The sequence below is a fragment of the Trichomycterus rosablanca genome, chromosome 5, assembly GCF_030014385.1.
Source record: "Trichomycterus rosablanca isolate fTriRos1 chromosome 5, fTriRos1.hap1, whole genome shotgun sequence".
NCBI lineage: Eukaryota > Metazoa > Chordata > Actinopteri > Siluriformes > Trichomycteridae > Trichomycterus > Trichomycterus rosablanca.
In genome coordinates, this window is record NC_085992.1 from 38,002,401 (window position 1) to 38,029,744 (window position 27,344).

Here is a 27,344-nt window from a genome sequence, read left to right on the forward strand (position 1 = left end):
GAGATTTTGAACTCTCCAATTTCCAGTCTTAGCTTTACTACCGGTCGGCTGGGCAGTGCCAGTAGCAGACAAAATTGACAACTAGCCTACTGGGTGGGAAAAGACCAAACTATAAAGGGGGTGGAGTATTCAACGCTGTGTAAGGACCCCGGTTATTAGCCTGAGGCACCTGTACAGAAGTGTAGGTGTAAGTGTAGTGTAGGTATGGGCGAATAGCAAGGGATCGGTGGACTGCACACATGTGATTGGGTGTCCAGCAGTGTAAGACTAACTGGCTATGCTAAATTTTCAAAAAAAAAGAACTGATTTTTTAAATTGACCATTTGTTCATCACTGCAAAATAATATATTTATTTTAATCACTTCAAAAGTTCAGGTAAAAAAAGTTTGTTGTCTTACCTCTTTAGTTTTCAGCATCTTGCTGTCCTTCTTTAGGCCGCAGATCTGCTTCTGTAGTTTGAGGTTGTGCTCCTGTAGTTGTCCAATTTTCTCGATAAGCTGGCAGATATGCTCCAGATAACCCAGTCCTGAGCCTAGTGGATTAGACTGAGCCTGGTTTACCTGGTAAACAAGAAGGATAAACATGAATCATCTACATGAATCTACAATAATCACCATGACATGCTGATATAAAATACCCCCAAAAGGTACATGGCAATGCATATGTTGTAATAATTGTGCATGACACAGTCAGGAATATACTGTTTTAAATGCTGGGCTGATACACACATTAAATGTACCAGCTATGTGCAGCATAAACACCCGAGTGACTCTGATAAGGGACAAATCATTATGGCCAGACGACTGGTCTGAAGCAGGTGAGTACACACTGTCAGTGGTTCGAGAAGGGACAAGCCACAAACCACCACCAAGTTGTTACGTGACCAAGACTCATTGATGTCAAGGGACATGGAAGCTTTGACAGTTGGTGCAGACCAACAGAATGGCTACTATGGGTTAATTGCAGTTAATTTCAATACTGATGAGGTGAATGTGTCTCAGCACACCGAGCATCAAACCCTTCTGTGAATAGGGCTGCTTAGTCTCAGGCCCATGCTAACTCCTGTCCACTGTTAAACACACCTACAATAAGAATGCAGAAATTGAAACTGGACATTGGAGCAGCAAACATGATTTTTGAGAAAGAGGGAATGTGCTTGAAGCCCTGGAATGGATTGGCGTCCTGGCTGCTGTGTGTTACTGTGTTGCGCCCAGTGATTCCAGAATAAAGCAGTGGTAAAACACTGAATGAATGAAAAATACACTTATAACAGCATATTGTTTACCTCCCATAGTACTGTAGGTGTTTGTATTTATTGCACTGTTTTGCCTGCACTGTATGTGTTGTGTTGTTTGCATTTGTGGTCAGTGTTGCACCATGGTCCTGAAGGAACGTTATTTCATTTTAATATGTACTTGTTTATAGGTGAAAGGATAATAATGCCTCTTTAACTTGAACTTTTATACAAACAAGATGCCAAAAGAACTGTCTGTAAAACATCTGTTAGGTATTAGTGTTTAGGTGGACTGCAAAAGATTATAGTTATGGTGGCAAGACTCTGTACAGAATACAAAAATATCCTAAAAGATGTGTGAGAGCTTTTGTGTGACCACGTGAGAGCCTCAGACATAAATCGTGGTCCAGAAAACCACATTACTTTACATAACAATCATGGGGTGTGATAATTTGCTTGTTGATTTATCTGTTGGTGATTTACCACCAACAGCTTGAAAGCTCCAGATGTTCATCTTTTCTGTAATATGAAAAGGAAATTTTAAACAAATATTTATACAATCTTCAACATTCCAAAAAGCGCACCAACAAAAGCAGGATGTGAGCTCAGGTCGAGGGCCCTTTTTCCCTCAGAAAGCTTTTCCTCGCTGCTTACAACCCAAAGTCCACCATCAATGGAAACACATAGGCCGAACAATAGAAGTCATAACAGGGAGCTGAAATGCTGGAAACTGACATCACTTATTTCCTTTGACGAAGTGTGAGATGCTTAAGAGGTCACGCTTACACACTTATGACCACTGTTATTCATACACGCAGTCATTGTTAATGTGCCAGCATTTCTGTAATAAATTTAAAAATGCTTTTATAGCTGAAAACATCCATTATGTATTGGTTAATTGCATTTTATGTGTCCATTCCAACAGTATTGGCACCCTGTCCAGAGTGTATTCCAGCTTGGCATTCCAGCTTGATGTTTCTTTAAAAGGTTCTGGACCCACCATGACCCTAATCAGCATGTAGCAGTTACAGAGAATGACAAACTGTACAAAAAAGCATGACGTATATTGACCATGACATTACTCTACTTGTCTAATGTGTTTTGCTACACATTAAACTTCCTTGCTAAACTTGACTTGCATATTTGCTGTAACAGCAAATTGTGGAATCAGCAAGGCATTTGCTTAAGTAGAAATAAAACCACCTATAAGTGATTACAGAGCTTTAAAAAGGCAAACATTTATCAAACATTTACCCTGTGGTTGGGATGCAAACAAATTCACATAGTACAGGAGCTGTACTTAAATATGTTTAAATATATATGTTTGCATTAACAGTACTATACACACATATTACTCTGAAACAAAGGTAGCCTAGTGGGTAGGGCTTTGGGCTATCAACTGAAAGGTTGAGAGTTTAAATCCCAGATCTGCCATGCAACCACTGTTGGGCCCTTGAGCAAGGTCCTTAACCCTCTCGCTGACCCTGCGCTCTGACCCCAGCTTCCAAACAAGCTGGGATATGCAAAGAAAGAATTCTGTTGTACTGTACACCATATATATTATAAAAAGGCTTTCTATTCTATTCTATTTCACACAAATGTCAAAATTGCACATTTAAGTCCTTATTCAATACATGAAACTTGAAAGTTACTTTTGTGTTTTAACATTAATGTAGAAGTCAAGACAAAAGACAGAAATATTAAAACAGAAAACAATTTTTACTTTAATCTTCTTGAAGGTAATTGTGGAAGCTCTGTATTAAAAATTTTTGTTTTAATTTAATAGTAACAGTTTTTAAAAATTAATTACACCCTTCCTTCTGCGTTACTTTCAGCCATGACCATACACATTCATCATTCACTTTCTTAACCGATTATCCAATCAGCATCGCAAGGCGGGGGGTGTGCAGGGCAGACACAAATATACACATACACACACATTCACCTATAGGGCAATTCGGTGTCTCCAGTTAACCTGACTGCATGTTTTTGGACTGTGGGAGGAAACCGGAGCTCCTGGAGGAAATCCACACAGACATGTGGAGAACATGCAAACTCCACACAGAAAGGACCCGGACCGCCCAGGCCTAGGGATCAAACCCAGGACCTTTTTGCTGTGAGGCGACAGTGCTACCCACTGAGCCACTGTGTTACCCCATACATGTACATGTATTCAAAAATGAAAGGTATGTACTGACTACTGATAAATTGAACATTGTTTGTGCTCATTGACTGAATATTGCCCAAAAATAAAATAAATAATTTAGTTGTATTATTAATTATTGTTGAATTATTTTAGATTTTTTTGTATTGTAGATAATTATTGTAAAAACATCATACTTTTAATCCATATAACTCTTTTCCATATATCCATATAACTCTTTTTTCTGTACATTTTAGTTTTTATAGTAACAAGATAAGAAAGCAACAAGAACAACAAGAAGATTATTCAAGTAGACCCAATGTGTGTTCTATAGGATGTGCCATATCTTTTATAATATATACTTTCTTAATTGTGTTTGTTGTCAAAATTCTTTTTTTACATTTAAGTGTCAACCAGATGGAATTTATTAGTTACTCTGTACAGCTGCTGTACTGAGATTATTAAAACTAGGAAAGAAAACTTCAAACATTTATTCAATTAATAAAGGAAACATATCAGTCTTTAGTATCTCTTTACTATAAACTATAAATAATTTGAAGGGTTGCCAGATTTTATCACTCTCTCAGAGTTCAGGATCCCCAGTGCCCTGGTTGAGGGGAATAGGGAAAGCCCCATATCCTTTACTTCCACTCTTCTTACCCCCTATTTAGTGAAATGTTACCCTATTTGACACAAACTAAAATCAAAAGGTGAGTTTTATAACAATGTAGTTCCAACTGTTTCGGATCAGCTTTTTCTTTTCTTTTTTAACTTAGCTGTCAAAGCTGATCCTAATAAAGATGATCTAAAATCTATAAGGGACCCTTCAATAAGAAAATGTTTTCTTCAGAGAATTTACAACTAACAAATCTGAAATACTTTCCTAATCATGACTCTATGGGAGTGGAATGAGTAGCCAGATGTTGGTTGTGGAGGGAAACATGCAAAGAGGTGTGTAACTTTGGAACATACCAGAACATTTAAAACAAAACTGCTGTAAAGTTCAGCAGGATTTAACAGCTTTGTAAGGCACTGGGATAAACAAGCTGTGTTTTTCTCGTATAAATAATTGTGTTATGTGCACTAAACACCTTTTGATTACATAATTGTGCTAAAATATTTACAGCATAAGAAAAACATTTAGACTGATTTGGAAAGACTTACAAATAAGCTAATTATACAGTCTCAGCTTATCATTCAATGTATTTACACAAGAACAGTTGCTTAGCAGGTGGTGTTGGTGTCACCCAATTCCAGTGACTCTGATTCAGTCAATTTTTCATTTGTCTGTGTAGATTTTGGCATACACTCCCAAAATTTGTATAAGTTTTCTCTGGTTTTCTTCCACCCATAGAAAAAACAGCATGCTAAGTAAGACATAGATTTGCAGTCTAAATTGTCCTTGGATGTCAGTGTGTGAGTGAGTGAGCGAGCGAGTGAGTGAGTGAGATGAATTGACACCCTGGGTGTGTTCGAAAAGCTTGTGTGCTGTCTACATAGGCAGCATTTTACGTCATCCTATGCGCGCTCCCGAGAAGGAGGCTGTTCGAAATCCTAGATGCCTTAAAATCCTCACTACTGAGGCATCTTAATATTTCAATGTTATTTTGGCTCCAGAACGAGTGAGCATCCGACGCTGCCTTAGTGATCAAGGCAATCCAAGAATTCATTGCGGGTCGGGTGCTCTTCTCTCACAGAAAAATAAACATGGCTGACGGGGCGGAGAAATGAATGGAGTTATTTTCAAACGTAAATAAAATATTACTGATTTTTAACTTGTATAAACTTGTACCGAGTGTTTTTATTTGCAAGTTCGAGCTTGTCAGGAAATGTAACCGTTATCAGTACATGAAGGGAGATGTTATATTGACGTCAGCGTGCTGTGCTACCTCAATCCATTGGTTTTAATGGCAAGATGCTAAATGAGAAACCTGATGGAATCTCTGTCTACGTAGCGCGTTCGAATAACCTGACTTATAAGTCATTGACTTATTAGAATCCTCTCTACTAAGGCAGCTGCCTGTGTAGACAGTAAGACAGCAAGGCAGCTCCCTAGGTTTTCGAACACACCCCCTGTCTGTTCAAGGTGCATTTATCAATTCATTTACACTATATGGCCAGAAGTATTTGAACACTGACCAGGAGTGTGTTAAACATCCCATTTCAAAAACAAATAGTATTAAAACAGTGTGACCTCCATGTGATCTATTCAGCTATAACAACAGCAGCTCTTATGGGAAGTCTTCTTACAAGACTTCTGTATATATGTGGGAATTTGTGCCATTTCCGTCAAAAGAGCTTTTGATTGATGTTGATGTTGATGTTGGTCAAAAAAGCCTTGATTATTTTCCAGTTCATTCCAAAGCACTTCACTGGGGCTGAGGTCATGGCTTTGTGCAGGCCACTGGAGCTTGCTTTATGTACAGGGGCACAGAAACAGGAATGGGCCTTCCACAAATTTGGAAGCACATAATTTAACAAGGCTCTAGTCTCAGGGCATCACACAACCATACATTAGTTCCATTCACTCATAATAAGTAAGCACTTAATCCTGGTGAGGTTCGCTGTGGTAGAGCCTATTCTAAACTGCTGACCTAATACAGCCCTGCAAGGCTTCCATTTGATCTTAAATGTTTGTGCTAATTCTTGAACGATTTGTTTAATGTATTTTAATTCTAATAACTCTTGGTTGTTTGTAAAATAAAGCAATATATGAATGCAATTTATGTGCTTAAATTTATACAACTGCTTCTTTTTCGCCTGCATGAGGCGAGTTCATACGTGGCTCGGTATCGCGTAGGGAGAGTCATGCAATGATCTCCATTACCCCCCGTCTCTGTGCAGTTGCCATCGATCAGACAGCAGAGGTCATAATTGCAGCAGTTAATAGGAATCCCCTCCGGCAATCCAACCCAGCGGACCAGCCAGTCCCAGTCCTCCGGTAGCAGAGCTGAGATTCAAACTCACGAGTTTGAGATGTCAGCTCTGGTTTTGCAGCTACGCCACCTGAGCCCCGCTAAAATATCTATCTGATGCAAACTACTCTCCCTGGTATTGTTAAACAGTAATTCTGATCTCTTCAAAGATACAATTTGGAGATGCTGCAAGGTTTAACAGAAGCAGATGGAGCATCTCTTTGTACTTATTAAAAGTCACCTAATTATTTGTAAGTACCCTACATTTATACAGAGGAAACAAATCAGATTTAAAAAAATAGCAAAGAAGGAACCTTTGAAGTTGTCATGTCTTCAACGGATGGGAAAAAGCCTGCGACCCTGTTCCAATATCACTTTCCTCAGCAGAGCTCCAGTAGGTAGGCAGTGGAATTAGTTTATTAGGTGTGCTGACAGGTGATGATAAAACAGGTTCACCTGTCAGCACTGCTTCCCCAAACTGTAGAAACATTGTTAATAATCTGCAATTCACTTGTTCCTAAAGATGTATAAAACATAGCAAGATACATTTGCTAAGTAAATATATGAGTAATTTGAGCTTTTTGACACCTGGTTGATGCATGTAGGGATCAGATGGGAAAGAGGTTTGGCTTTGCTGACTGTAATCGTCACAGCCATCTGCACACTCACTCAGTACAGATGAAAAGGTGCTGGGTGATGTGCGGCTTCATGAAAGGGAAAGAACATTACGCCCTGCATGCAAACCGAACCAGCCATGCTGTACTAAAGTACAAACCGCAATGTCACATGCTTGACCCATTCCCTGGCCTTGTGGGATAACACACTATTTTTATTTTTTTTAACATATTTGTCCAAGCCTTTATCAAATCATCCTGTAATTCTTTTGCAGGAACACAGGTTAAGGCCTCTGGATACAATTTTGTGCTTTTTCCCACGGTGTCATAAATTTGGGTCTTCCAGACTCTTGGAATGTGGACTTGGAAATCGTTGTACACCGATTGCTTATTTGGTTCCACCTTTTGTGACACATCTTTTGTGACACATCTTTAGTTTTCACCATTACTGCAGCGCACCTTAAACACATTGTGTGGTGTTTATTTAACACACGTTGATACTAATGAATTGTCGTTCCTGAGTGTGTGTAAAAGCTTGTGGCACAGGTGTTAGGTGCAAGAACTCTGTTCAAAGTATTCTAATTGTGCTCCTACATATGTTTATAAATGTACAATATAACTTTCATGTTCACAATATTTATGCCCTGAAAGGATTTTATTGTTATACTAATGGCTACTTTATACACCATGTTAGCATTAAAATATGCTGACGAGCATTTTTTTCATTAAAGATACCCATTACCATGGGAGATATTTGAGATTTGAGAGGAGCTTGACATTACAAGGCCAAGTTAATTGAATTATTAATTTAATTGTCATGTTTTACAACCATTTTATCCTGGTCAGGATTGCGGTGGGTGTGGCTTTCTCAGACTCACTGGGCGCAATGCAGTAGCACACCCAGGGCAAGACACCAGTTAATCATGGTGCCTCAGCCAATCCCCCCTGTGACAACATTGTTTCCTTATAATCCCAATTTAATATATATACATAGTATATAGAGCCTATGCATCTGTTTCTCTGCATGCTTTGTTAGCCCCCTTTCAGGCTGTTCTTCAATGGTCAGGACCCCCATAGGACCACTACAGAGCAGGTATTATTTGGGTGGTGGGTCATTCTCAGCACCGAAGTGACAGTGACAGGGTGGTGTATGTTCTGCTGGTATGAGACAGACACAGCAATGCTGATGGAGTTTTTAAACACCTCACTGTCACTGCTGGACTGAGAATAGTCCACCAACCAAAAATATCCAGCCAACAGCGCCCCGTGGGCAGCGTCCTGTGACCACTGATGAAGGTCTAGAAGATGACCAACTCAAACAGCAGCAATAGATGAGCGATCATCTCTGACTTTACATCTACAAGGTGGACCAACCAGGTAGGAGTGTCTAATAGAGTGGACAGTGAGTGGACACGGTATTTAAAAACTCCAGCAGCGCTGCTGTGTCTTATCCACTAATACCAGCACAACACACACTAACACAACACCACCATGTTAGTGTCACTGCAGTGCTGAGAATGATCCACCACCTAAATAGTACCTGCTCTGTGGTGGTCCTGTGGGGGTCCTGACCATTGAAGAACAGCATGAAAGGGGGCTAACAAAGCATGCAGAGAAACCGATGGACTACAGTAAGTAATTGTAGAACTACAAAGTGCTTCTATATGATAAGTGGAGCTGATATAATGGACAATGAGAGTAGAAACAAGGAGGTGGTTTTAATGTTATGGCTTATCGGTGATTAATGTATATATACATATATATACATATATATACATATATATATATATATATATATATATATATACAGTATATATGTGTGTGTGTGTGTGTATATATATGTATATACGTATATATATATACATATATATAAATATATATACAGTATATATATATATATATATATATATACAGTGGGGAAAATAAGTATTTGATCCCCTGCTGATTTTGTAAGTTTACCCCCTTACAAAGACTTGAACAGTCTATATTTTTATGGAAGGTTTATTTTAACAGAGAGAGACAGAATATCAACAAAAAATCCAGAAAAAAAACAATAAATAAAAGTTATAAATTAATTTGTATTTAATTAAGGGAAATAAGTATTTGATCCCCTACCAACCAGCAAGAATTCTGACCCCCACAGACCGGTTATGTGCACATGAGGCACACAAATTAGTCCTGTCCCTGTATATAAGACTCCTGTCACAGAATCAGTTTCTTCCATTCAAATCTCTCGACCACCATGGGCAAGACCAAAGAGCTATCAAAGGACGTCAGGGACAAGATTGTAGACCTGCACAAGGCTGGAATGGGCTACAAGACCATCAGCAAGAAGCTTGTTGAGAAAGAGACCACTGTTGGTGCGATCATTCAAAAATGGAAGAAATACAAGATCACAGTCAATCGCCCTCGCTCTGGAGCTCCATGCAAGATCTCACCTCGTGGGGTGAGAAAGATTCTGAGAAAGGTGAGGTCAGCCCAGAATTACATGGGAGGAGCTTGTCAATGATCTCAAGGGAGCTGAGAGCACAGTCACCAAGAAAACCATTAGTAACACACTTCGCCATAATGGATTGAGATCCTGCAGTGCCCGCAAAGTCCCTTTGCTCAAGAAGGCTCATGTACAGGCCCGTCTGAAGTTTGCCAATGAACACCTGAATGATTCAGAGAAAGCTTGGGAGAATGTGATATGGTCAGATGAGACCAAAATTGAGCTCTTTGGCATCAACTCCACTCGCCATGTTTGGAGGAAGAGAAATACCCAGTGGGGATGGTGTTCATGGGGTCATATCCAGCATTTCTCTGCTCCCAGCTTCCTTGAGATCATTGACAAGCTCCTCCCGTGTAATTCTGGACTGACCTCACCTTTCTCAGAATCATTCTTACCCCACCAGGTGAGATCTTGCATGGAGCTCCAGAGCGAGGGCGATTGACTGTGATCTTGTATTTCTTCCATTTAAATTTTAATTTAATTAATTAAATACAAATTAATTTATAACTTTTATTTAATGTTTTTTTATTTTTTATTTTTGTTGATATTCTGTCTCTCTCTGTTAAAATAAACCTTCCATAAAAATTATAGACTGTTCAAGTCTTTGTTCAAAATCAGCAGGGGATCAAATACTTATTTTCCTCACTGTATATAGTATATATATATATATATACTGTATATATAAACACTTACTGTAATGAGATGTGTGTATATATATATATATATATATATATATATATATATATATATATATATATATATATATACCCCAGGTGCCAGGAAATTTTACATCTCATTACAGTAAGTGTTTTTATTACAACCAGTTTTACTGCTTCAGAAAGGTTATTGTTTATATCCTGTCACTTAGAAGCAAAGATCTGCTTATATAAAACCCCAGTGCTTGAGTAAATAACTATTATTAAATATATAAATGTAAATAGTTATAGTTACCTCACTAAGCCTGCAGCACTCCTCCATGTACTCATCCAGACTGTCACTCGTTGTACTTTTTCTTAACGGTTGTAATTCCAACACCATGTTGCCATCATACGCTTTAATGGCATGACTACTTGATTCTGTGTTCTCTTCCACCTCACTTTCTGCTCTCACCTCAGCCGTGTCCACACTTAACAAGTCTTCCTGACAACTCTCTGATGTATCCCCCAGGGTTCGGCACTCTACCCTTTTTAAATCTTCTGCAACTTTCAGTAAAACATTATCCATCTTGTCCTCCTGTCCATCGTCTAATACTGTTTGATTATTGTTTTCCACGTCTGTACATGATGCTTGCTCAGTCTTTAACGAGGTTGTACTCTGTTCTAATAACAGAAGAGGATCATTGGCTTCTACATGAGAGTCCTGATTGCCAGAGTCACATGAAGACTCTCTGCTGTGAACAACAAAGCTGTGCTCTGAACCCGTTGGCGTAGATGGGGAGTTTGCGCCACTTGGCATCTCCACTCCAGAGTCCTCGGATTCGAATTTGTACAAACCTGGCAACTGGGAATTCGAAAACATCACAGATAAATAGTTTTTCTTTGACTCATCTGTGAGTGGTTCAGGTGCACTGTTAACAGAAATGGCTTCTTCAGCTTGGACTGGTGCAGAGACATCCTGCTCAGATACCGACATGGACACGGTCGATACAGAGTCTTCTGCATTTAGAAGTTTCTCATGAAAGTTGTTGAGGAGCTTCATCTTGGTCAGGACAACCTCACTTTCTAAAGCCATGTCCCCTTTGCCTGAGAAGAAAAGAAACAGGTTCCAGATGAAAACTGTTAAGGGTCTTTACTAATTATATATCATGCTCTGTATTTATAAAACAAAAACATAGGGTCAGTTTCCAGTTTTGCATAGTTGAGGAAGGAAGGAAAAAGAGGAATGTGTGGCCGCCCAGCTTTTGAGTAAATTATTAATAAAATCGTGCAATCCTTTCAGACCACTGGAATGAGATAGCATTTGATAACCAACTTTTAACAATCGCTGCATGGTTTTATTATTTCGATATGAAACTGCATAAACAAAAAACAGGCATTAATTTGGAGTTGCCTTTAAATTTCTAAAAGTGTATGTGAAAATTTCTGCACATTCAGTCAAAATATCAATTGGGAGTTCAGGCACTGATGTTGGACAAGAAAGACTGGTTGCTATTGATGTTCCAATTCATCCCAAAGGTGTACAGCCTTTTTGAGGTCATAGATCTGTGTAAGCCACTTGAGTTCCTCTATCCTCTATGGAAGAAGTCTTTATGCCACAATGTAGAAATCATTTATTTTATTTAAAAAATGTTTTTATACGGCGCTCAGGTAATGCAGCGGTAAAACACGCAGGGCTGGGTGCCTACATGAACAACGATTGGCTGTTGTTCATACAAGGTGGGAACCGGATAGGGACCTCATAACTGATGTAATTACGACCTCTGTTGGCTGATTGATGCCGTCCCCACAGAGTTGAGGAATAATGTATTAATCAGGGTGTGGCTCTCCGTACACAAAGCTGATCCGCATATGATCTCACCTCGTGCAGGTGAAAAGATGCAGTTGGCTACTGGTCAGAGGAGGCGTGTATCAGTCTTGCTCTCAATTTAGGACGGGGATCGACATCAGTAGCAAGGAAAGCATAATGCAATTGGGTATTTGGATATGAAAATTGGGAAAAACACAAAAAAAAAATTTTTTTATCATTTTGATAATAATGAATGGTGTCCATATAGTTTTGGCCAAAAGTATATTTCAGTGATATATACTGTATAAAAAAAATAGAAAATTGCTAACTTGTCTAAAAAACAGTACTATTGTTTACGTTTGGCAAAATTCCAAAATCTTGCTCAGCATTCAAATGATATGAGGGAATGTATGTTGAAAGCTTATCTCTCATACTAGACAGCATTCTTTAGCATCAGCGCTGTACAAAGAGCTCAGGCTGAAGTGAGTCCATAACTATGTCTATGTTCTGCTCTGAACTTATATGCTTTGATCTTATGGGTTGCTTAATGTCATTATGGGGTTCATTCATATGTGGCATCTCCTATTTCACCATCAGCAATCTGATAGCTTTCAGGTGTCTGCCAAGTCTTCCTTTTTTCCAGATTTTTTAAGACCTGTCATTGAGGATCTTAGTAATGGTAAATAACAAGCTCCTTTCCCCAAACAACTAAGTGTTTTAAGCTCAGACACAAAAATTGTCTGTCTGGAAACTGTAATTAGATCTATCCTTTAAGCATCAGCTGCAGGCTAGACTACTTAAAAGGCAACAACATATTTATTTTCAGATGGTGCTAAGACACATCGGATGTGTTTAATGCGTTTATCGGTTCTAATTGTTCCATATAAAAAGTGCTGTGTCCACATCATTAGAAAAAACATTAAAAATATTTGTATTTGTTTTTTGTTTTTTTAAATGTATAAAAATCATGTTTTATATATTTTATAGAACAATATAACATGTCCAGATATTTAATGAAAACCCAAGTGACCATGCTTTTAGCAGCTTAAAATGAAAACATGCACTTTACTTTTAAGCTTATTAGGCCAAATCTGAAAGTTGAAGTAAAACTCCCACATAACCAGTTCTGTTTTAAGACCTTTAAAAGTCATGTTATTTACTGCTTAATGCTGCTGACAGATGGGTAGAACCTTAATTTCAGGATAATATAAACCATTTTGTGTCAAATTTGTCAACCTTTCACACTTTGACAATGACAAATGACACTGATCAGCCATAACATTAAAACCACCTCTTTGTTTCTACACTCACTGTCCATTTTATCAGCTCCACTTACCATATAGAAGCACTTTCTACAATTACTGAAGTCAATCTATTTCTGTACATACTTTTTTTTAGCCTGCTTTCACTCTGTTCTTTAATGGTCAGGACCACCACAGAGCAGGTATTATTTGGGTGGTGGATCATTCTCAGCCCTGCAGTGACACTGACATGGTGGTGGTGTGTTATTGTGTGTTGTGCTGGTATGAGTGGAGCAGACACAGCAGCGCTGCTGGAGTTATTTAATAGCATGTCCACTCACTGTCCACTCTATTAGACACTCCTACCTGGTTGGTCCACCTTGTAGATGTAAAGACTGCTGTTTGGGTTGGTTATCTTCTAGACCTTCATCAGTGGTCATAGGGCGCTGTTGGCTGGATATATGTTTGGTTGGTGGACTATTCTCAGTCCAGCAGTGACAGTGAGGTGTTTAAAAACTCCACCAGCATTGCTGTGTCTTATCCTCTCATACCAGCACAACACACACTAACACACCACCACCACGTCTGTGTCACCACAGTGCTGAAAATGATCCACCACCCAAATAATACCTACTCTGTAGTGGTCCTGGGAGAGTCCTGACCATTGAAGAACAGCATGAAAGGGGGCTAACAAAGCATGCAGAGAAACAGATGGACTACAGTCAGTAATTGTAGAACTACAAAGTGTCTTCTATTTGGTAAGTGGAGCTGATAAAATGGACAGTGAGTGTACGTTTACGTTTACGTTTGTAGAAACACGGAGGTGGTTTTAATGTTATGGCTGATCAGTGTATTTCCATACTAGTTATGGTGAATCTACACCTAACTAAAATCCGCAGTGTCCGATTTTTCACTACAGTTGATTCCCAGTACTATAGTTGCTTAAACAGATACTCTGCCCCAAACTTCAACAAGCGCACAACTAGGCCTTGGACTAATAAACCATGACACTAAAAATCTAAATCATATGATGTGGCAAATAACTAGCATGCTTTCTTTAGGCCTTAAAAATAATCCAAAGCATTTTAAGTTTTGCTCTCTCAATAACTAAAATCACATGTCAGTGTTTTCAGTTCTTCATTGTATAATAATGTCTGTTCACAACCAAATATCTATCCCTGAGAAAAGAATGTGTTTTGATAAAGCTGTTTTCAGATTGGATAGAGGCTCTGCAAAAACAATGATAGCATTTCAATCATGAGGTCATAAAAACTTTTTCCCATCCAAAACAATGGCTGTGTTTTTCCAGCTTTTTCTCATGGACTGACTGAAAGCCTCATGCTATCATTATAAACACCTGTGCACTGTTTTTATAGTTTTAGTTCATAATATTATGGTCTATAACCATAATATTGACCATTTTAGGAGAATTACAATTAAAACCATTAAAAATGACAATTTTAAGTATATCTAGTATAGGCCATCTATTGTGTAATTAGTGAGATGGGTATGTTCTCTTTCTATACTACTGAACCGTTTATGTTTGTAACTCTATTTACCCCAAGCACCACCTCTGGGTCATAACAGTCCATCTAAGTAATGATAATGGTTGATTCTTCTTTAACAATAAAACATTTCTTATATACCCTAGAAGTTAGACTAATATAATTTTGCACTCCTACAACATCCAAAAACTGTTTGTTAAAGCTAATTTACTTATCAGTGCTATTATCTGTTAACTTGCTGGTAATGTCTTGGTACCAGGCAGCACAGATATGTTCAACAAAACATAATTCTAAAAATCAACAAAATATATTGATTTTTACCAGACGCTTTATATTCATTAGGGTGGTGTTGGGTCTGGTGCCAACAAAACACTGGGCCACAACCAGAACACACACTGGAGAGGGTGCCAATCTTTCACACACGCTTCCAAGAGCAATTTCAAGTGTCCAATTAACCTGTTGGTGGACCATTTTGGGGAGGTGGAAGGAAGCTGGAGTACCCAGGGGAAACATCCCACAAACAGTGATTGAAAACAAGGATCAAGTTCAGAACCTCAGGAACCAGTTGCGCCACTGTGTCACCCTAATGGTATAACAACTTTACATATTTTCCAGTCATGGAGTGGTATTTTTGCATGTTGATATTTTAATGAATGCATGTTTAATATCTAATTTATCTTGATCATATTTACATTATACATTATATATTCACTGATCAGCCATAACATTAAAACCACCTCCTTGTTTCTACACTCACTGTCCATTTTATCAGCTCCACTTACAATATAGAAGGACTTTGTAGTTCTACAATTACTGACTGTAGTCCATCTGTTTCTCTGCATGCTTTGTTAGCCCCCTTTCATGCTGTTCTTCAATGGTCAGGACTCTCTCAGGACCACTACAGAGCAGGTATTATTTGGGTGGTGGATCATTCTCAGCACTGCGTTTTTAAACACCTTACTGTCACTGCTGGACTGAAAATAGTCCACCAACCAAAAATATATCCAGCCAACAGCGCCCCGAGGGCAGCGTCCTGTGACCACTAATGAAGGTCTAGAAGATGACAAACTCAAACAGCAGCAATAGATGAGCGATCGTCTCTGACTTTACATCTACAAGGTGGACCAACCAGGTAGGAGTGTCTAATAGAGTGGTCAGTGAGAGGACACGGTATTTAAAAACTCCAGCAGCACTGCCGTGTCTGATCCACTCAAACCAGCACAACACACACTAACACAGCACCACCACGTCAGTGTCACTGCAGTGCTGAGATTGATCCACCACCTAAATAATACCTACTCTGTGGTGGTCCTGTGGGGGTCCTGACCATTGAAGAACAGGGTGAAAGCAGGTTTAAAAAAACTATGTAGAGAAACAGATGGACTACAGTCAGTAATTGTAGAACTACAAAGTGCTTCTATATGGTAAGTGGAGCTGATAAAATGGACAGTGAGTGAGTGGTTTTAATGTCATGGTTGATCAGTGTAAGTGAATCAGTCTTTATATATAAAGACTTTATATAACCATGGCAAAATATACTGCTTGTGGAGTTTCTGTATTTAGGCAGCTTTCTTTATGGGGCTACTGGTAATGAAAACATTTATAAATATTAATTAATCAGGTTGTACAAGAAACTGAGCCCTGAAAATAGGACATTGTGTATGTGTCAATAATACTTGATTCGAGTAGTTAAATCCTATTTACTCTGGTCTTTTCTCTCTTCACATTCATTACCACACCATTGTGAGGCAGAACATTTACCACAGTAGGTATGCAGTAATTAAACTGTTGGTGTCAAAACCCCCAAATAAAGTGGCTTATTCATTTAAAAGGGTCAATTAGAAAGGTCTGCTTAGCCAGATCATCACGCAACAGCACATACCAGCGCAAAATACAGAACTGCTGATGGCGGAGCATTTTTGGTGCCACTCTGTAGGAGAAAGCAATCTGCATCTCAATCCCCCCTGGATTTTCAATTAACATTGCAGAGACCTGGCTACTGGTACAGAGAGATCAAACAGACCCTCACCCAGACCCTGGCAAGCAGGAATGTCAGTAATGCTAAGTTTCTATGTGCTCCAGAGTATGAATACATTAAAAATACAAACAAACATAAAAGCAAGTTAATACTATTGTTGGATGGGAATGAGAGCCACATTTTTCATGGTTCTTATCACCTTGGAGGATTAATAGTTGTAATTAAATAATTTCAAAAGCAGCAAAGTCCATAAGAGCCATTGATATTGTTCCTTAATCTTAAAGAAGCCAAAAGTTTGGTTGTTTGTCCATATTTTACCAGATGAGAACCCGCAATACTAGTTAATTCCTAATTGTAGCTGTTGTTTGACGTTGGTAGAAACTATTTTTTGTGTTCATTAGTGGCAAATGCCTCACATTTTTAGACGAATAAAAAAAACTTTGTTGTTAATCTAGAATAATGGAGTTATTTAACCTTCTGCTGTAGTTTTTCTTTAGCACTGAGGAAGAATGTGGGGATTTTAATATGCAGTAGAAAAACTTATTGGCTTAAATTTTATATTTATTTTGAATAACCTTTCCATGTGTGACGTTTTCTAAAATGTAATAATCCAAAACATTCTTTATTCTTTATTAATATTCTTAAGCTCATTAAAAGCATTAAGACTTACTTACATTCAATAAAATATGTAGAAATACATATCAGTGAGAAATTATTAGAAAAATATTATTGTCTTAATGTTAATAATTGTTGGGCAACCACTGGGCATCATAACAGCTTTGATGCATATTGGCATGGAATCTATACATTTCTGGAACTGTTGTGGAGGGAGGGAAAATGAAATGTTTGATGATAGTTGTTATATCGGCAGTACGTCCGTTAGTACTGGATATACGATAAATAATCAGAAAGAGACCGAGATGTACAGATAGCACAACAGGTGCGTGTTGACTCGTGTTTTCCACAGTTTACAACCACTGATGAGGAAGTGAACAACATATCCCAGCACACATGATTGGGGTATAGCTCCTATTACGGCGTTGTAAGATGGTGATAGATATACTCTCAGGCCCCCTCCTCGGTTCAGGGATGGTCATTCCCTCTTTACATAGATGGCCTCTTTTACTCCCCATTCAAACCAGCGTTCCTCCTTGTCAAGGATCTGCACATCTTCATCATTAAATGAGTGGCCGCTGGCTTGCAGGTGAGTCCTGGCCAGAAGAGGTCGATCTTCTATGCTGGGCCATCTGTTTCGCCAGTGGCTGTTTAGTTTCCCCGATGTACAGTTCCTGGCAATCCTCCCGGCACCTAACAGCATACACTACATTACTCTGTTTGTGTCGAGGGACCCGGTCCTTAGGGTGAACTCATTTCTGGCGTGGTGTGTTTTGGGGTTTGAAAGCAACTGAAACACTGTGTTTGGAGAATATCCGTCTCAATTGTTCTGCTACTCCCGCCACATACGGAATCACCACTGGTGAATATCCCAGCATTCAATGCATTACCACAACTACGGTATGACAGAAAGGTCAAAGCTTACAAAATACATCACAATAGTGGTAGAAATTGCTGTTTGGCAGGCATGAAATGTCATTGCCATCATTGCTTTGAGATGGTTAGCTGCACACATGGGTCTGCTTTCTTTAATGCCCTCTGTCTTGTGTCACTTGTAGCAGACTAGCCCCTGATAATGAAGTCCATGACATGATGTTGTCAGTTCAGCTTGGTCTTCCTCGTTCACTGCCTTCAGTGTTGTCATGTGGGTGCTTTATCACATGCCCAAAGTAACACAGCTTGCAGGACTTAATGCTTCTTTTCTGTCCTGGTTATCTCATAAACTTGCTCAGTGGTCATCATCCTCCTCTGTGAGAATTTCAGCAGTTGCACTTGTTCTCAAAAGCCTAATTCCAGCTTGTTCCTGGGCAATCTTTTCTTCAAGCTTGGTTTGCATTCGTTTTAGGATTACTTGCGACAGGATCTTGCTCACATGTGAGACTATTGCAATATTTCTGTAGTTGTTGCACTGAAGCAAGTCATCTTTCTTAGGCAGTGGAATAAAGATTAATTGTGTCTATTCTTCTGTCTCTTGCTCACTTCCATGTAGACCTTATGCAGCTTGTTCAGAATCATCTGTCAACCAACCCTGAGCTGTTTAACTGGTATCACCCCATACTATCTGTAAAATATGCTGAAGGAAGTGTCATGGTTGTCTAGACAGTGGTAAGTCAGAGATGAAGGTACTGGACTACTGAACCATAATACATTATTTGATTTTAATTTTAAGCCTATTAAGGTGATGTGATGAAGTGGGATGTGTATGCCCACACAATTCTAGGAAGTTATTAAATGAAAAGATCCATATTTATCATTCAGTCTGTAATAAGAATGATAAATCAACATGTTCAGTAAGACATGAATGGTACAGTTGCTTGTTATTCAGTAAGGCAAAATGTGTTTGTTTGGTATTATGGCATAGACTAAGATCAGACAATGTTTTTTGAGTAACTAAAGCAGAAATCCATACAGTTACAAAGATTTTGAAAGCCAAACATATCTAATTAGTTGCAAAAATAGGTGGATATAGTTGTCCCCGAGTGCCTACTTTTCTCAGCAGATCATTAGTATTTAATTTGGACCCGAGTTTTGTTGATGCAGTAGTAATAGAGAACAAGTTATTCTTATTACTATGATGAACAGTTTATCCCATGGAAACCCAGCATTTAAAAAAAGTCACCACAGATGTAAATATCTGTGAGATGACAATGCCAGTACTGTGACATGTGTTCCAGTAAACATCTGACTCATAACAAACCAGGCAAAGCAGTATTCAGGGAACTTTTAGTGTTTAAGGTTTGAGTGCAGGTTCAAACATGCCTCAAATGCTTTTAAACCTAAAGTACAGGTCTCCCAGGGAAGATAATTAATTATGATTAATGGACATCATAAATTGCTTACAAAAATATAGTAAAGTCTTCAATGCCATAACATATGGTCTCCAGTTTTTAGATTCTTTAAATTCATGGTAATTTACAGAGCAGTAAGGGAGGAGAGTGGTACAGAGCTGCTGGTGAAAATGGATTTGAAGAAATCTGTACTAGAGTTACAGCTTCTGCACATTCTTCTCTTATCCTAACAGCGTCAGATAATGAAAGACTGGACCATTCTAGCTCACATTGATAGTAAGCCTCTGGAAGTCTCTGATTCCCATTCCAGCTGTAGAGAGTGTAGGGAAAGCTGTTTTAGCATGCTGAGAGACAGACAGATGAGAGGATCTGAGTTGGGAAGAGGGTGGGGGTGCAGAAGGTGTGCAGCTGCATTTCACACTTCATCAAAAGTGTCATCTGGTCTTTGTCATCTAAAGTGAGATGTTACACAGGGTGCGGGAAAGATTCTGTCTAACCATTTATCAGCTGCCTCAATCACCTGATGTAATGCGTTTTACCTTCTACCTTCTACACCAATTTGCTCAGTATATTCAAATAAACAGAAATATATCTTTTATTATTTTAAAATAATCTATTTAATATATAATTTATAAAAGAAAAAAACATTATAAATAATTTTCTTTGCTTAATGATGTAGAAACTACTGAAATGGTCATGCATCAACTCTAAATCTTTTGTTGTCATTAAAATGGAAGACTGCTGTTTGTATGGCATTAAAATACCAAACTGTCAAAAGGTTTGATCTTTTATGAATTAGCCAATTTTAATAGTGACTATGTCACTCAACTCCAACACTGGGTGCCAGAACTTTGGATACTTGCTGTACATTTTCACACATATAGTTGCCCCCAATGAAAATAAGGATTAATAACTTGAAACATTTCTGCAAATCTGGATTTAGATAGACGTTAAATGAAGTCTTTATTAGGTAAATGATACAAAACAAATTTTAGTAGTATTTAGCATCCTTGAGCATGGGAATAGCACTATATAAATAAAAGGGATGATGATGATGATTATTGTATTTTGACAATGAGGATATTTTGTTAATACTACCATGTCACATTAATTTAACCCCTACATATTATTCCTGATCATAAAACTTACTGCAAGTCTGTATGATGTATATGTGTTGCAACCATTGTGAAAACTAAGAAGCTGAGAGAAGAGAACATTTCTTTGCACCGAAAGGGCAGAGGGTATGACAAAATTTCCAAGACCTTGAACATTCCTGAAGACACCATTGGGAGTATTGCCTGAAAGTTGCAAAGTTATGAAAACAATTGCAAACCTCCCTGATGGCCTAGGCCATCTCATTACACCATTCTTACATCTACAGTATACATTTGTCATACAGGATCATAAGGAATTTTAATATCTGTGTTTAGATGTTTATTTCAGTATTCACTAAATGTATTTAGATTTGGCCATTGGTTGATTAATATGCTTTAAAAAAAGAAAGAAAAAAAAAAAAAATTTTCTTTATATAGTTTTTTTTTTAACTTACCAGACATTCATATTCAAAATAAGCCACAACAGCTTCAGTGTTGATTTTATCCACAACTATTTTGAGTATTTGACTGTACTAAGTAACATTTGAAATTAGTGCTATGATGATGCTTTTATTCTAATACAATATATACTTTATATTTTGAGGTTCAGGGCACAGTGCCTACAACAGCCATATGAGTATGTAAATGCATATAATCTTGCTTATATTATTCACATCTAAACACAATCTGATTTTTGTTGACTTCTATGTAATTAGAAAAATTAGTTATTAGTTGGCATTTTCTGACTAGATTTATATCATCATATTCTACTGATTTATTTAATAATAGCCAATCACCAAAATTCGTCTATAATAAAAATGACTTTAGACTGTCAACGAGTAGACAAGGTAATGGACTACTAAAAACTAGCTAAAGAATTACATATATATGTTTTTTTTATTCATACTTACTTTTCTGGCAAGAAAACAACAGGTATACAAGCTGGGACATGTTAAGTTAAGAAAAATTGTACCTGTGGTCACTCCGTCTGGCCACCCACAGTGCAAACCAGCTTCTGGCATTCTCTTGAGCATTTTAACTATAAAAATAGCAGACCTGTCTCTGCCTGCCTCTGACCTCTCCACCCATGATGTCTGAGCCGGTGGACAGCATAGCTTGAGGCTTACTTGTGTGAAAATATGAGACTTGACCAAAACACAGTTGAGTTTGTCATTTAGGTTACTTGTCAGTTTTTTTTGGGGGTTTCGCTAAATGATTTATTACAAGTAACAAAAAGTTAAATAGTGTATGACAATGTGTAAAAATACAGATTTTTTTTTTTTTTTTAAACTATGTTCATCTTCTTTGTATTTCCATTGGTGCTCAGGTGGTGCAGTGGTCTATTATCAAGATTTAAACCTTGACGGTGCTATCAGCTGGCTGGCATCTACACAAACTACACTATGATGTATTGGTGCTCTGTTCAGTGTTTCCTGGTGAAACCAGACCCTGATCCGGATAAAGGTGTTAATGAGAATTAAATTAAAATGAAATAAAATTATTTTTGAAGTACTGCAGGTCTAGAGACAAAAAACAGTGTACTTCTTTGACAGTGTTCCTTCTTTTCCTACAAATATTAATTCTGTTAATTCTGTCTTGTTACACTTAAAGTTCATTTATACCTTTTTTGGTTTATTTATTTATTTTGAAAAACTTGTGAACTACAGTATATTACTACATGTTTACACCTCCTTGTTTCTACACTCACTGTCCATTTTATCAGCTCCACTTACCATATAGAAGCACTTTGTAGTTCTACAATTACTGACTGTAGTCTATCTGTTTCTCTGCATGCTTTTTAGCCTGCTTTTACCCTGTTCTTTAATGGTCAGGACACCCACAGGACCACTACAGAGCAGGTATTATTTGGGTGGTGGGTCATTCTCAGCACTGCAGTGACACTGACTTGGTGGTGTGTTAGTGTGTTAGTGTGTGTTGTGCTGGTATGAGTGGATAAGACACAGCAGCGCTGCTGGAGTTTTTAAACACCCCACTGTCACTGCTGGACTGAGAATAGTCCACCAACCAAAAATATCCAGCCAACAGCGCCCCGTAGGCAGCTTCCTGTGACCACTGATGAAGGTCTAGAAGATGATCAACTCAAACAGCAGCAATAGATCGTCTCTGACTTTACATCTACAAGGTGGACCAACTAGGTAGGAGTGGACAGTGAGTAGAAACGGTATTTAAAAACTCCAGCAGTGCTGCTGTGTCTGATCCACTCATACCAGCACAACACACACTAACACATTACCACCATGTCAGTGTCACTGCAGTGCTGAGAATGATCCACCACCTAAATAATACCTGCTCTGTGGTGGTCCTGGCCATTGAAGAACGGTGAAACCAGGCTAAAAAGGTATGTAGAGAAACAGATGGACTACAGTCAGTAATTGTAGAACTACAAAGTGCTTATATATGGTAAGTGGAACTGATAAAATGGACAGTGAGTGTAGAAACAAGGAGGTGGTTTTAATGTGATGGCTGATCGGTGTATATTTATGTAAGTATTTCAAAGCAGTGCTTTTATGTGATTTAGATCCAGCCTTATTGTTATTTAATTTTCTCTTATAAAGGCATAGATAGTAGTCCTTTAACTAAGTGAGTATCTGTGAAGACCTGTCTTCTGTCATGGTCACCTCAAAGATAAACTAGGTAAATCCTGCTAGTGCATATTCCTGTACTGAAGACTCACTTAATCTTTGCCCTTATCATGCTCATCAGTGAGACACTCAACACCAGGAGTCCACAGATCATGACCCTTTTTACTGTCTACAGCGATGAATGTTTTTCCCAGTGCCTTTTCGGGAGGCAGCAAATCTCCTTACCTAATGCAACACAACCTGAGACTCTGAGTCACTGACTTCATATCACAACATATATCTGCAACATGACGTTATTAAATTTAATTAAAGGCTTTCTTAGGATGATGTATGATGAAACACCAATAGGTGTACCAACACTAAGTAGCCCCTGGGTGTGACTGAGTAGGCTAGGAATAGCTGGCCAATGGTAGCTTAGTGATTAGGGTACTGGACTAGTAATCATAAGGTTGCCAGTTCAAGCCCCACCACTACCAACTTGCCCCTAAGCAAGGCCCTTTATCCTTAATTGCTTGAACTGTATTCAGTGATACTTTTAAGTCGCTTTGGATAAAAGCGTTTGCTAAATGCCACAAATGTAATTGCATCCTGACATAGTTGAATTAGACCAAGTGTTTTGGTTCCAGGCCCACTATGACCCATGATCAGGATGAAAAAGTTAGTAAAGTATTAAGTAATTAAATATATGACAATGAGTGCAGTTCTTGAAATGTGGATACATAATGACAAAATATAGAAGAGCCTAATTAAGGTAAACAATGACTGAGATAGGTGAATGATGGGATAATGCAATAATATGAAACGCTGAACATTGTGTTTGCATTATACAAAGCCAATCTTTTGTACCTGGTAAAACGTTAGACCTACACCTTAGCTTCCTTAAACCTTAAACTAGATGAATAGGTGAGAGAACACTTGAGAGAAAATAATAGAACTTGGGCTAAGAAAAGCCAGCAGGGTAAAAACCTTATTTACTTTATTTTTAATATGAAGTACAAGCTTTGCATCATGTACCACTGGACTGTGCAGCACCCACACTACCTGCTCCACCACCATGATCACCAATTCAAACCATATAAATATGTGAAAATGTCTAGAGAAGTCAATTAATAATCAGCCAATCTTTATTGCATTCTTGTTTAAAAGAAGGAGCTTGAGACATATTGTAATCACCAAGAAACCTGTTTTCATTCCATTGGCAACTGCTTTACTAAATACTACACAACCTGAGTGTGTATGAACATTTGTACATTTTTATATGAATTAAAATTACTATTATCTGTATCAAGTATTTGCTGAAAATAGCCTAAAAAGTCCTAATGCTTTCTCAAGTTTTGTCATTTAAAACATATTTTAAATATTTTTAACATATTTATTATATACAATAATTTTAATTGACTAATAAGGTTACTATTGTATCTCTTAAAATCCCCTTTAAAATAAAAGGACTGCTAACATTTGGAAACAGAAAAAAAGTTTAAATTACACAGTTGAAGAGGTACGCAGTTACCTCATCTGTACAAATTACTACCTGCAGCTGCTAATCCAGGTGTTGTACCCAGCTGACAATGAGCAGTAACATGATCTCACACAAACAGAATGGCAAAGGGGAACTCAAAGTCTCACCTTTTCTCCAGGGGGCAAGGATGGCAAAGGACTTATGCCAGCTGAACACCACGCTCGGTTTCCTTCTCTTTAGGCTCATCTTGGAAGTTCACAGCAGTTCTTCAAACTGTAACAGGAAGAAGTAAAATCCTTTTCCAAGTGTTTAGTTGCTCATCCTATCTTCCTCATCTGTTTCTTTTCTCTGATCGTGGTGCTTATTGTATAAGAGGATTGTCAATAACAGGAATCTCTGCACCATGTAAGTCCAGTGTGGGTCATCCTGCCGAAATTCCTCCTGTTTGCCTTTCTAGACGTAAGGTGAGTGGGAGCAAGCCTCTGTGTCCTTGCCTGAAGGGAAGTATGTGATACTGTGAGGAAAGTCTCCAGTGCGCTTACTGAGGAGAATGTAAAGGCGGGCCTCCAGCAGTACCACCACCACTCAGCAGCTGGGAGGAGGGGGGTCTCACTGAGCACCAGGAACGTGCATGGGAGTACAGGGAGGTACAGTTCTTTTAAATTTTGTACCAGTGACTGGATATCTCTAGTTACTTTGCAGTAAAAATAAAGAGAGTGGTGTTGGTTTTATCAGCCTACTGTCTGTCATACACCGAGACACTGTGCAGTGGAAAAACTAATTACCCTCTTTTTGTTTGCCTATGTTTATGCACAACCTAAATAACTGTTGCTAATCAAACAAATATTTGAGTAATATTAATATTAGGTAATATAGTTTACTCAACTAAACAAAGCCAAGCTTAGCCAGCCCTGTTGAATATTATTTTAAACCTAAAAGTCAAACACACCCTAAAGTTTCTACAGTAACACTGCATCACAATCTTTAAAGGGTTATACGGCTCTAGGAATCCACTAAAAATGGCATCATAATGGCTAAACAGACAGCAATCTTAGAATCTAAGATGCTGTGGTAAGACCAACAGGCATGTTTTGGAGGAAACAAACATAACTGGAGAAATTTGATGTGGACTATAAGAGAAAATCCATAGTCTGGGTCTGAACCCAGGCTGGTCTCCAGGACCCAAGAGCTATACAGCATGCATACTACATGATATACAGTAAATAAATGTATAGCAAAAATGTATAATTTGGGTTAATTTAGAGACACTCAAATGTTATAAATGATACACTGTATTAATTCATGCCATAAATGGCTAGTAAAAATAAGCTGATCTTGTACATATTATTATACTGTATTAACGTAAGTAATACTTAACACCTACTTACAGTAAATATATTGTCTTAAGTTTTATGCTATTTTGTATTGTTCAAATGAAGTGGTGCACACCGATCAGCCAAAACATTAGGACCACCTAATATTTTGTCACAACATTTGCCACAATACTTTTTTTTTTAGCGCATCCAGTTTTTTTTATCCAATTGCGTTATGCTTTCTCTATACTGGTGCTGACCCCCACCCCAATTAAGGAGAGCGAACTGACACACACCCCCTCCGACATGTGAGCAGTAGCCGACTGCATCTTTTCACCTGCACGAGGCGAGTTCATATACGATCAGCCTTGTGCATGGAGAGCCACACCCTGATCAACATTATTTCTCTCCTCTGTGCAGATGCCATCAATCAGCCAGCAGAGGTCATAATTGCATCAGTTATGAGGTCCCTATCCGGCTCCCTCCTTGGATGAACAACAGCCAAAAGTCGTTCATATAGCCCCCAGCCCAGCCTGATGGCAGAGCTGAGATTTGATACGATGTATTCAAAATCCCAGCTCTGGTGTGCTAGGGTATTTTACCGCTGCGCCACCTGAGCGGCTCCACAAGACATTTGAGTCCTGTGGTATCTGGTACCAGTACATTATCAGCAGGTCCTTCAACTGCTGCACTGCAAAAAAAGATTTTTTGACTTAGTAAATAGAGTGAATATTTTTAAAGTACTTTATACAAGAATATTCTAGTACAGTCTTGCTAATAATAATTTTTCATTTTTAAAGATTAGCCAATATACACAGTATAGCATTATGAAAAACAAAGTGGTAGTTCCTTGTAAAGATTGAGTTTCCTGCCATATATTATCATTTATATCAGTCAGCAGATTATAGCCTATGCCTGCCACTGAAGCCCAGATAGTTTGAAAACCATCTACTCTTATCAATTAATTATATATCTCCAGTACCTTCATCATCATAATTAGGGTTGTAGAAAACATTGGGTACAAGTCAGAATATCCTAGGTAAGGATCTAAACCAGACACAATGGCAAAATGTCAAACTCAGCTAAACTAGACAGTTGAAGAAATACATTTAAAATAAAATAAAAGGCAAATGCATTGACCTTTAACCTCTTTTTTAATTATTAAAAATATAGCCTTTTTGGCCGAGACATGTTAATACTAGCAAATTGTGAAAGACTAGCAACAATAAGAAATTTATATTTTAGACTATTTTTCAAGACAAATAAGTAAAATGCTGAAGCTTTAAGTAAATACTCAGTGTATAAGTCTGGTCCTGCGTATACTATTTTCTCACTTACAGATCTTAAAAAGCAATGGAATTCAGCCACACCTACACAGCAGGGTCAGCTGAGCAATACTGACATGC

General features: G+C 38.2%; 1 protein-coding gene across 1 annotated transcript in view; it reads right to left on the reverse strand.

Moving 5' to 3' along the window:
- The window catches only part of si:ch211-250c4.3 (uncharacterized protein LOC100535981 homolog), a 39,193-nt gene extending 14,088 nt beyond the window's left edge, over window positions 1-25,105 (reverse strand). The window contains exons 1-3 of the mRNA XM_062995168.1: window positions 24,793-25,105; window positions 10,349-11,139; window positions 399-560 (exon numbers count right to left, since the gene is read on the reverse strand). Coding sequence (XP_062851238.1) covers window positions 399-560; window positions 10,349-11,139; window positions 24,793-24,871 — 1,032 coding nt within the window. The 5' untranslated portion in view covers window positions 24,872-25,105. The remainder of the gene's footprint in view (window positions 1-398; window positions 561-10,348; window positions 11,140-24,792) is intronic.
- Window positions 25,106-27,344: the final 2,239 nt, after the last annotated feature.